At 38.4% G+C, this 12,650-nt stretch overlaps 1 protein-coding gene across 1 annotated transcript; it reads right to left on the bottom strand.

The window, feature by feature from the left end:
• Positions 1-383: 383 nt before the first annotated feature.
• LOC127619768 (zinc finger protein 184-like) lies at positions 384-4,870 on the bottom strand. Its single transcript, XM_052092750.1, has 2 exons — positions 4,493-4,870; positions 384-2,394 (listed from the first exon to the last, which is right to left on the bottom strand). The coding sequence occupies exon 2, from the start codon at positions 2,238-2,240 to the stop codon at positions 750-752; it is 1,491 nt and encodes a 496-aa protein (XP_051948710.1). The 5' UTR covers positions 2,241-2,394; positions 4,493-4,870; the 3' UTR covers positions 384-749.
• Between the last annotated feature and the right edge of the window lie 7,780 nt (positions 4,871-12,650).

Here is a 12,650-nt window from a genome sequence, read left to right as displayed (position 1 = left end):
ATTCATAATCAGCTGAACAAAATTAAAAACGAAAATGAACCAGTTCTTTTTCTTTAAAGTATGTAAAAATAAATTACATACTTAATGTATGTTATGGGGGGGGGTCCTCATATCTGTCTAAAATAAGGCAACATGCTCTGGTACACACGTCAGCATTACATTTAGGGTACAATGTTTAAAACAGTCTTAAGCATGTCATCACATTAAATGCATGAGTCAAAAAAAGGGGATTGTAATTACATACCATTTTAGCCTGTGCGTTTTTCATCCACTTCTCTAATAAAGGGATAGCTGAGGAACAGGTTCATGTCAATAACTAATCATTCATGAACATATTTTGAAGTTAGGACAAAACAATAATAACAGCAGATTTTTTCCATTAGTTTCTTTAATAATTAATTCCAGTACATGGTTTAATAATTACATATTATCAATAAACGTGTACACTGAGTATTTTACTGGAGGAAAGAAACTAGAATGGCACTCACTACAACACAGATCAGACAAGATACAAAGCTTTCTGTAGCCTCACTGATCCCAAACATGGACACTTTCATAAGAGAAAATCAGTCACAATTGTACCCAAAAAAGATATTAAGAAAAGAGCCATACAGGTATGAAAACATAATGAAACATATATTTTATAATATATTTATATATATATATATATATATATATTGTAGCTTTTATGAAAAAAAAAAAAAAAAGAATGAAAAAAGAGAGTAATACTTTGAGACATAATGAGGTGTTCAGCTACTATCGTTACTGCAACTGCTGCCACTGCTAAGATCTGTTTTTTCTCTTTTGTGAATTTGCTCATGTGCTTTGAGGTGACCCGATTGGCTGAAATTCTTCCCACACTGTTGACAGGTATATGGTCGTTCCCCTGTGTGAATTTGCTGGTGTGCTTTAAGATGTCCCAAGCGACCGAAACTTTTGCCGCATTGGGTGCAGCCAAACGGCTTTTCGCCAGAATGAATCTTCTCGTGAGTTTTGAGAACCCCTGAATTGTTGAAAGTTTTGCCACACTGGGAGCAGCTGTATGGTTTTTCACCTGTGTGAATTTGCTGGTGATTGCGGTAACTCGTCTCTTTAGAGAAGCTCTTGCCGCAGAGCGAACAACAGAAGGGCCTTTCACCAGTGTGGCTCAACTGGTGAGCTTTGAGTTCCTTTATTTGACTGAAGCTTTTGCCACACTCTGCACAACTGAAAGGTTTCTCACCCGTGTGCAGCCTCTGGTGCGAGCGGAGATCATCTGCTTTGGTGAAACCTTTCGGGCAGTGTGCGCAGGTGTACGGTTTTTGCCCTGTGTGGATCAGCTGGTGCCTTTTCAAGTTACCAGCCTGTCCGAAGCTTTTGCCACACTGGGAACAGGTGTAAGGTCTTTCACCGGTGTGGATACGTTGGTGAGTCTTCAGGTTACCCAAGGTGCTGAAGTTCTTTCCACACTGAGTGCAAGAGAATGGTTTCTCACCAGTGATGTTGCGAGGTTTGCGTGGGCCGTGGCCTTTTGTGCTGGTTTGGTTGTGTGTGACCAGCGCTTTACTCACCTGAACAGACGTCAACTCGTAAAGGTTTCCCGAGGGGAAATCAGAGTCCATTTTCCCCATACCATCAATGATGGCATCGGGTCGGAGTTTGTTGAGCTCTGAGCGCAACTCCGCCATGTGGATCGACTCCAAACCGTTCAACTCCGTCTTGAGGTGGCTGGACATGAGGTTAGGTTCGTACTCGGCCTTGATTGCACCAAGCTCAGTGGTGTAGTAACTTTGCAAATCAGAATGCTGCTCCGATTTGATATACTCAAGGCTATCTGAGACATGGGTGATGTAGTCAAAAACCAAGCTGGGTTCATAGTGTGACTTGTAGGAGTCCAGCTCCGTGCTATGGAAGGAATGTAGGTCATTATGGTGCTCAGACTTGATATAGTCAAGGCCGCTGATTTCCATCTTGATCTGTTCGGAGCCCAGCTCGGCCGTGCTCAGGGGCTGGATTACGGACAAGTCCACCGTGCAGATGGGGTCAAGGTCAGGTTCACTCTTTATGCATGGCAACATAGCCATAGGCTCTACGACCTCGGAAGCGAGCGAGCTGAGCGTGGGTGTGCTACATTCTGATGAGAGCATGGTCAGGGTAGGCGTGGTGCAATCCGGTTGCAAGGGGTCAAGTGGTGGAGTGCTGCATTCAGACACTAAATTATTTAGTCCTAAAGTGATGCATTCTTCCTCCAACTCTGCCATCCTGGTGGAAGCTAGTCCACCAACTGACCAAAGCTTCCGTTATGAGTAATATGTGTTACTTTCACAAGACAAATGATGGGTCCTGAGAAGGGGGTGGGTCACTGATGCTGCGCCAACCTCTGGTCTGGGTTAGGAACAATGATTCCCCCCGCTCCTAGATGTGAAATAAACCAAAGACAAAAAAAATTAAAATTACAGCCTTTAAACTGGACTTGAATCACTTGGGTCGGAAAGCTCTTATTTAAAGGTTAAGTATCTAATTTATATGACAACTCTAAGTATATGATACGAAGATCACATTGTGTCGGAATTACTGTAATTACGAGAGGGCAACTCCGAGATTACCAAGCGCCAAGGTTTAAGCCTAAAATATATTTGCGTGAGGCAAATTTCGTCATCAGCACAGTCTGCGAGCAATCATAAAGCAGTTGTAGTGGGTATTGGGCATGTGTCGAACGCATTCGTATTCGTTTGCGGTCAGAAAAGTATACTTTGAAAGGCAAGGCAATGCGATAGGCCGGGCGTGATCTGATCCAGAACACAAAAAAAGTATATCCCGGCCTTTAGGGTAAGTGGTCCAGGTTACAATGACATCATAAAACGGTAAATCAAACAGAAATATGTTATCACAAACTTTAACTATTGAGGCTGCCACTGCATTGGTTCTTTCTACATGACCTCCCAACTGTCAAGTCGGAGCTTTCATATAATACGAAGTTTAAAAATCGTACTTACAAGTTCTACGAAGACGTGAATGCTTTTTACAAGTTATAATCTCGTAATTAGGGTAATTCTGACATAATGTGAATGCACCATTAGCTTAGCAACAATTCATAGGTTGATTACCCCGAAAATTACCAACTAAAATGGCAGATGTTGGGAGTCTATGGAATTTTTGAAATTCTGTTTGGTAACACTAGAGATGCATTAATAACACACTTAACATTTAAACATTTTCTTCATAAAATAATAATTTTGGAAAAGATTTAATTCAGTGGCTAAGCAACAATTTTGGCCATATTAAGCCTAATATTTATATCTTCCACGACTTGTACAGTTAACTGTCAAAATTCAGGCTACTCTAGTTTGGCGTAAAAGTTACGTCCTCCAAGTTACCACTCAGCAAAAAATCAATACCAACACTGATTGGCTTTACAGTCATTTGATATTATGCATGCAGTTCAAAAGTCATTTCAAAATGGCTGTTTCTCAAAGGCATGTGACAAAACTGGTCATGCAAAACACCAAATTAGTTGACACAGCTGGAACAATTTTGCTCTACAGAACATCACTACAGTCTCAAAGCATAACCAGATCCTATATGGGAAAATTAACTAAAATGTCATTACAGATTATAAAATGACACAACAAGAGTTGAAATCTACATATCAGCATGTCAAATCCTATCTGACATATTAAACCGTTATTGCTGCCAGATGTTCACACCTGAATTTATTATGAAAGTGTTGCACATAATACAACCACCAAGCGAATTCAAGAGGGGAACGCATGAAAATGTGCAACTTAAGTCGATAGTGTATAATTATATCGTCATGCCGTTTTGGCTACGTGTGCTCAGATTGCCTCAAAGTAGGATACAACCATTATAAAAAATAAAATAAAAATGGAGACAAAACAGAGACAAAAAGGTGAAAGAATTTGAACTAGATGCATTGTGTAAAATCAGAGCACGTCGACTGGTAGGATGTCAATTCGCCACGCATCGTGCACTTTTTTCTACTGACTTCTTGAAACTGGCGGCGTTTTTGCACACAAAAAAAAAAACATTTTTTCCCATCTGCATGAGATAACCGTTCAATGCACAACGCCTACAAATCTCGAACGGGTGGTGAATAGGGGGTATATATCGGCATGCAGGGCGCGTTTCGGTGTTTCCAGTGGTGGTGATGAAGAACATACAAAGGCAGGAGGGTGAAATGCCACAGCTTCAGCGTGTGCGAGCCAGTGGCCATCTTGTTTGTAGCTGAACGTCGCTGCATCATCGAACTGAACAAGCCGCGGAGGAAAGTTGAGCACCGCTTTTCCAGCTGCAACTTTTGCGCGCAAAATCGACTTTTGCGTAACAATGCAACGACGCTCGTCGCGATAGAAGCGTATATGTGTTAAGTTGCACGACTTGTGCTATTCATGCACGTTCTCATCACCACCTATCACGAGAGGCAGTAGGAGAGAAAAAAAGATTTAAAAAATAAATAAAGCAGAACAAATTCATACGGATAGGCGATTTTTACCTGACGTTTCCCAGGTGCATTTCTTTTTCTTTTTTATATATATCGCCCGTCAACGCGCCGTACGCGGAACCCACTTCAAACCCCTGCCGGACCCGCCACGTCCACCTCGGCCCAGCGTCCAGCAGCCTCCCTGTCGCACATACACTCCTTTCCTCTCTCTCTCTCTCTCTTTCTACTCCTCTCCTCCCTCTCATTGACTAATTCCGCTACGTTTTCACTCCCGTTGTCGCTCTCCTCCGGGTTTCAGCCGTTGCACTTCCGTCGTAAAAAGTGTTAACTGCGCGCGCAGCGGTACCACCGTCGTACGTTTACCGAGCAGCTTCTACTTCCGACTAATTTCTATTTTTGGTAGAATAGTTTCAAAATAAACATCTGCACAAACTTTAGAGGATATATAATGTTGTATGCTTCCAGATGTGCTTCATTTTCTTCTTTGGCCTATGTTATGGTTGCACATCACCATCATCATCTGGTGCGAGAACAGTCACACCAGCAGTTGCACATCATCACAACAGCTGAGTACAAGTATAACATGCTTAAGTCACTCCAGAGTTAGTGTATGGATGCTGCATGATTAACAATTGCATTCCATTGCTATTGACAAATGAGATGTTCATCACAAATTAAAATAAGCACCATAAATGTGAAATATAACCCATGAAAAATAACATTTTAAAAAGCTACAATTATACACTACATTTGACCTTTTATGCATTAAAAATAAAAATATAACAAATGATAAGAGAAAACTAAATTAAATAAATGCATGCTAATGGTACATTTTGAGCAGCATTTACAAAGACAAAACAGTAACACTTTACAAAATGGTTGTACATTAGTTTACATTAACTAACTATGAACAACACTTTAACAGCAAGTTTTAAAGGGGTAGTTCACCCATTATTTACTCACCCTCATGCAATTCCAGGTGTGTATGACTTTCTTTCTTCTGCAGAACAAGAACGATCACCTCTGTAGGTCAACACACTGCAAGTGAGTTGAAGCTCCAAAAAACACATAAAGGCAGCATAAAAGCAATCCATACGCAGGGTTGGGGAGTAACTGAATACATGTAACGGGATTACGTATTTAAAATACAAAATATTAGTAACTGTATTCCACTACAGTTACAATTTAAATCATTGGTAATTTGAATACAGTTACATTCAAAAAGTATTTTGATTACTGAGGAGATTACTTTGCATTTTATTGTCATTTGTTTCGTTTAATATTTAGTCCTTTCAGATGGAAAACATTTATACATATAAATGATGTGATCCAAAGTGCATTTGAACAGCGGTGAAACACTTTCTTATGATGTGTTACATTCATACGAGCAGACAGAGAAGTACGATTGAAGTAAGTTTGGAGCAGAAGAAATAGAAATAAACCTTGTGTAAATTGTTAGCTTTACGCTAAGCTAAAATGCATTACTATCCATTTTACATGCACATGTTACCAGACACGATCATATTTATTTATCAAGAAAATTCACTTTGGATCATAATTTATTTTTTCTAGTAAGACCTTTGATATTAGGGCAAAAATCGTATTCTTGATAATAATTTTTTATTGTTTTCCTGTAAAAATATATAAAAAAAAATCCTTTTCATGAATCTTGTTTTAGAAACAACACTTCATGAGATATTTCGGTTTTTCAGAGAATGTATTTTTAACATGTGTATTTTGAGTTTTTATAGTCAAAACAAGTGCTGAAGAAGTAATCCAAAGTATTTAGAATATGTTACTGACCTTGAGTAATCTAACGGAAAACATTACAAATTACATTTTACAACATGTAATCTGTAGTGGAATACATTTAAAAAGTAATCCTCCAAACCCTGTATACGACTCCAGTGGTTTAATCCTTGTCTTCAGAGATTATATGATTGGTGTGGGTGAGAAACAGATCAATATTTAATTCCTGTTTTACTATAAATTCTCCTCCCTGCCCAGTAGGTGGTGATATGCACAAACAACGAGAATCACCAAAAACAAAAGAAGAATAATGTGGAAGTTAAAGTGGAGAGTGAAGATTTATAGTAAAAAAAGTACTTCATTATTGATGTGTTTCGCACGCACACCTTCAGTCATGCTTCAGAAGACATAGATTTAACCACTGGAGACGGCTGGATTACTTTTTGGTGCCTTTATGTGCTTTTTGGAGCTTCAAAGTTCTGGCCACCATTCACTTGCATTGTATGGACCAAAAGAGATGAGCTATTTTTCGATTAGCTGTCGATTGAGCTTAACTTTATTGAACCCTGAATATTCGTTTAAGCATACTCACCACAGTTAATTAGATTAATTATTAATATCTATTCATTTGTAATATTATATTATTGTACTGTATTATATATTACAAATACATTATGGTGCTCTCTCTTGTAATTAACATTCCCAGCAAAGGGGGCAAATGTTTTATAATTCATGGTTTCTAAGGAGAGATATACTGTCAATAAAAGGGAAGAGAGTTACATTAGACAGTTGATCTTCTGTATTTTTAATGTTCTATGTTTAATTAAACTTAAGATTAATCAAGAGCATTTGTGGCATAATGTTGATTATCACGTAAAATAACAGTTACAGCAAATAATGGTTACAGTGAGGGACTTGCAATGGAAGTGAATGGGGCCAGTCCATAAATGCTAAATTAAACACTGTTTCAAAAGTATAACCACAAGATGTAAATATCGTAAATGTTAACATGATGTGATAAAATCGCTTATAAACATATCTACACATCTACACTCACTGAGCACTTTATTAGGAACACTATGGTCCTAATAAAGTGCCCTACATTGGTCTTCTGCTGTTGTAGACCATCTGCCTCAAGGTTCGACGTGTTGTGCATTCAGAGATGATATTCTGCTCACTACAATTGTACAGAGTGGTTATCTGAGTTACCGCAGCCTTTCTGTCAGCTTGAACTGCTGCTCACTGGATGTTTTTTGTTTTGGGCATTCTGAGTAATCTCTAGAAACTGTTGCGCATGAAACTCCCAGGAGATCTGCAGTTACAGAAATACTCAAACCAGCTCGTCTGGCACCAACACTCATGCCACAGTCCAAATCACTGAGATCACATTTTTCCCCCATTCTGATGGTTGATGTGAACATTAACTGAAGCTCCTGACCTGTATCTGCATGATTTTATGCATTGTACTGCTGCCACACGATTGGCTGATTAGATAATCGCATGAATAACTAGATGTACAGGTGTACCTAATAAAGTGCGTCTATGTAAAGTAATATCCAATACTGGGATTACAGGTAGGGATGCACCAATGTATCGGCTGTCAGTTATTGACAAAATTACAACCATTGGCTTATATGCCTTAAAATGCTGATATGAAAAAGTGATGGTTTATTTATAATTATTTGTAACACATGTTAGAGTGAATTCAAATACACAAAATGGTCTGCACTTATATAGTTAATTATTAACCATTTAACCTTAGCGGTTTTCAAAGCGCTTTACACTGTGTCCCATTCTCACACACACACACACACACACACACACACACACACACACACACACACACACACACACACACACACACACACACACACACAAATGGTGGCAGAGCTGCCATGCAAGGCGCTGCCATTGAGAGCAACTTCGGGTTCAGTGTCTTGCCCAAGGGCACTTTGGCATGTGGGGACATGTGGGCCGGGAATCGAACCACCAATCCTGTGATTAGTGGCCAACTCACTCTACCACTTGAGCCACAGCCACCCCATAATCATGAAGTATTAATAGCCACAATATGTAGAAGGGTTGACACTCCTAAGAACATGTAATATTACATTTGTATTATTTCACGTTCTCACATTAATGCAAAAAAACCCCACCATAACTGGACGTGACAGAAAGCGGCGCTCGTAGGCTACATGTTGAAACCAGCAGGCTTTGACTTCTGAGACATCTTTATGATATCCATTAATGCCTGATTGACTGAATTAAGATTTAAATTGCAATTTGTGCGATTACTAAACCTTAAAATGCTGCATTTTAAACGGCAAAAACCAAAGTGCGAAAATGTTTAGAAGTACAAAATAACCTTTTTTCATATAAACCATCATGTTATTATCTATTTATTTTTTTGTATCTTGTATAAGATTAATTATATTTTGTCCTGTCATGTGTTCAACAGATACAATTTTCTGTGGAAATTATTTATTGTTTATTTATTGCTTTTGTGATCTGATGAAAAAAATAAGGTAATCGTTCTCGGCCTATAGTTTTTTGTAAAAATCAGTATCGGACAAAACATTTAATATTGCTGCATCCTTAATTACAAGGTTTCGTTATACTATTAGATCATTTTACACAGATAAGGTTATAAGCGATTTTAACATGTTTAATTTTTACATCTTGTGGCTATACTTTTGAAAACCTCATTCACTTCTGCTGTACTGAACTGCGATTCTTGCTTCTTTTTTTATTAAAAAAGGAGGAACAAGTCCAAATAATTTTTGTGGTAATCAACATTATGCTACAAATGAACCTGGAAAATGTCTTTAAAAAAATATATTAGAAATTTCTCTCTCTCTCTCTCTCTCTCTATATATATATACAGTGAAGAAAATAAGTATTTGAACACCCTGCTATTTTGCAAGTTCTCCCACTTAGAAATCATGGAGGGATCTGAAATTGTCATCGTAGGTGCATGTCCACTGTGAGAGACATAATCTAAAAAAAAATCCAGAAATCACAATGTATGATTTTTTAACTATTTATTTGTATGATACAGCTGCAAATAAGTATTTGAACACCTGAGAAAATCAATGTTAATATTTGGTACAGTAGCCTTTGTTTGCAATTACAGAGGTCAAACGTTTCCTGTAGTTTTTCACCAGGTTTGCACACACTGCAGGAGGGATTTTGGCCCACTCCTCCACACAGATCTTCTCTAGATCAGTCAGGTTTCTGGGCTGTTGCTGAGAAACACGGAGTTTGAGCTCCCTCCAAAGATTCTCTATTGGGTTTAGGTCTGGAGACTGGCTAGGCCACGCCAGAACCTTGATATGCTTCTTACAGAGCCACTCCTTGGTTATCCTGGCTGTGTGCTTCGGGTCATTGTCATGTTGGAAGACCCAGCCTCGACCCATCTTCAATGCTCTAACTGAGGGAAGGAGGTTGTTCCCCAAAATCTCGCAATACATGGCCCCGGTCATCCTCTCCTTAATACAGTGCAGTCGCCCTGTCCCATGTGCAGAAAAACACCCCTAAAGCATGATGCTACCACCCCCATGCTTCACAGTAGGGATGGTGTTCTTGGGATGGTACTCATCATTCTTCTTCCTCCAAACACGGTTAGTGGAATTATGACCAAAAAGTTCTATTTTGGTCTCATCTGACCACATAACTTTCTCCCATGACTCCTCTGGATCATCCAAATGGTCATTGGCAAACTTAAGACGGGCCTTGACATGTGCTGGTTTAAGCTGGTTTAAGCAGGGGAACCTTCCGTGCCACGTCTTAGTGTATTACCAACAGTAACCTTGGAAACGGTGGTCCCAGCTCTTTTCAGGTCATTGACCAGCTCCTCCCGTGTAGTTCTGGGCTGATTTCTCACCTTTCTTAGGATCATTGAGACCCCACGAGGTGAGATCTTGCATGGGGCCCCAGTCCGAGGGAGATTGACAGTCATGTTTAGCTTCTTCCATTTTCTAATGATTGCTCCAACAGTGGACCTTTTTTCACCAAGCTGCTTGGCAATTTCCCCGTAGCCCTTTCCAGCCTTGTGGAGTTGTACAATTTTGTCTCTAGTGTCTTTGGACAGCTCTTTGGTCTTGGCCATGTTAGTAGTTGGATTCTTACTGATTGTATGGGGTGGACAGGTGTCTTTATGCAGCTAACGACCTCAAACAGGTGCATCTAATTTAGGATAATAAATGGAGTGGAGGTGGACATTTTAAAGGCAGACTAACAGGTCTTTGAGGGTCAGAATTCTAGCTGATAGACAGGTGTTCAAATACTTATTTGCAGCTGTATCATGCAAATAAATAGTTAAAAAATCATACATTGTGATTTCTGGATTTTTTTTTTTAGATTATGTCTCTCACAGTGGACATGCACCTACGATGACAATTTCAGACCCCTCCATGATTTCCAAGTGGGAGAACTTGCAAAATAGCAGGGTGTTCAAATACTTATTTTCCTCACTGTATATATACACTCACCTAGAACTTTATTAGGAACACCTGTACACCTACTTATTCATTTGATTATCTAATCAGCCAATCATGTGGCAGCAATGCACTGCATAAAATCATGCAAATATGGGTCAGGAGCTTCAGGTAATGTTCACATAAACCATCACAATAGGAAAATTGGTGGCATGATTGTTGGTGCCAGACAGGCTGGTTTGACTGGTATAACTGCTGATCTCCTTGGATTTTCATGCACAACAGACACTATAGTCTCTAGAGTTTACTCAGAATGGTGCCAAAAACAAAAAAACATACAGTCAGCAGCAGTTCTGTGGACAGAAACACATTGTTGATGAAAAAGGTCAATGGAGAATGGCCAGACAGTTTTGAGCTGAGAGAAAGGCTACAGTAACTCAGATAACCACTCTGTACAATTGTAGTGTGCAGAATAGCATCTAAGAATGCAAACACATCGAACCTTGAGGCGAATGGGCTACGACAGCAGAAGACCATATTGGGAACTATTTTTAGGACCATACTGTTCCTAATAAAGTTCTAGGTGAGTGTATATATATATATATATATATATATATATATATATATATATATATATATTATTCTCTCTCTTTTTGAAGTTTAACTTTATCCGTTGCAGTGTAGAGCCATTTACACAACTGATGCTGTTACTTTTTAGATTAACACATCAAATCAGAATTCTTCAATAAATCGAAGGCAAGTTGACACCAGCTTGAGGTGTTTACAGTAGACTCTATTAGAAAGAAAGGCAAAGACCTCAGGTAAATTTGACTGGTGACCTTTTGCCCATCTGTGCAACTACATTTCTACTGATTTCAGCTGTTGTCCATCATGTATTACAGAAACAGATAACATGAGAATCAAACTCCCAACATCACAGTTAAAGGGGTCACCCAAAATAAATGATCATTCTGTCATCATTTACTCATCCTCATGATGTTCCAAACCAGTGTGATTTTCCTTCAGTAACACAAAGGAAGTTAGGGAGAATGTTACAGACTGACAGCCTCGAACACCATTCACTTTCATTGATTATTCTGTAAAAATGTAAACTACAGATGATCAATCTGGGACTCGGAAATAAAAAAAGACAAAGGATGTAACTGATACGATTTCACCTTTTAATGTATTGCCATATTTCAACTTTACAACTACTTCCAGTCACAATAAAAACATTTCAGTGATAGATAAACAATATCTTGGAAACAAAGTTGTAGTTTATTTTAAACTCTAATGAAAATCATCCAATCATAAACACAAATATACACAACACAATTTCCCAAAAACAATCTCCAATCACAGACCAAACAGTTTGTGCAACATCGGAAGGATTTTGTACACTGTAAAAAAAATGTCATGGTAAAAGACTGTAAAAATGCTACAGTAAAAAAACGTAAAGTGGTTAACGAGAAGTTACCGTAAAATATCAGTTTACATTTTTGATATATGTTTAAAAGACAATACATGTACATATTTTACGGTAAAATGCTGTAAAAATTAAATTATTTAGATGTAAAAAGTATGATTTTCCCATATAATTAACGATTCAAATTTATTTCACGTTTAACAAGAGAGTATATGTACTTTTTACAGTAAATTTGTGTTACGGTAGAAAACGGTAATCGGGCGTGCCCAGAATTCCCTGTGTGACCCATTACATTTCTTTATATTTTATGGGATTAGTTGTTTCTTCATATTTTTAATATCAGTTATATACACTTCGGTGTTATATTTGATGCAGTTTAGTTCATGTTTATTGCATTATTTTAATTTCTTGTGTTACCCTGATGGTGTTCAGTGTTTGTGTGAGTGACACTGAACGCTGTCTCTACATGTTTATTGGTCATTGCTCTTAGAAATGCCACTACAGATGAACATCATGTGCCCTTCTGTACTTACTACGGTGAGTAACAATACATTATAAAGTGAAAAGCAGATTTTTACAGTTTCAGAAGGTTAATATA

The sequence above is a fragment of the Xyrauchen texanus genome, chromosome 26, assembly GCF_025860055.1.
Source record: "Xyrauchen texanus isolate HMW12.3.18 chromosome 26, RBS_HiC_50CHRs, whole genome shotgun sequence".
NCBI lineage: Eukaryota > Metazoa > Chordata > Actinopteri > Cypriniformes > Catostomidae > Xyrauchen > Xyrauchen texanus.
Note: the sequence above shows the minus strand (reverse complement) of the source record. Positions and strands in the feature narration are given on the sequence as shown.

What these genes read in the sequence shown, in the direction of transcription:
- LOC127619768 (XM_052092750.1), bottom strand. Translation starts at nt 2,240, where the DNA reads ATGGCAGAGTTGGAGGAAGAATGCATCACTTTAGGACTAAATAATTTA.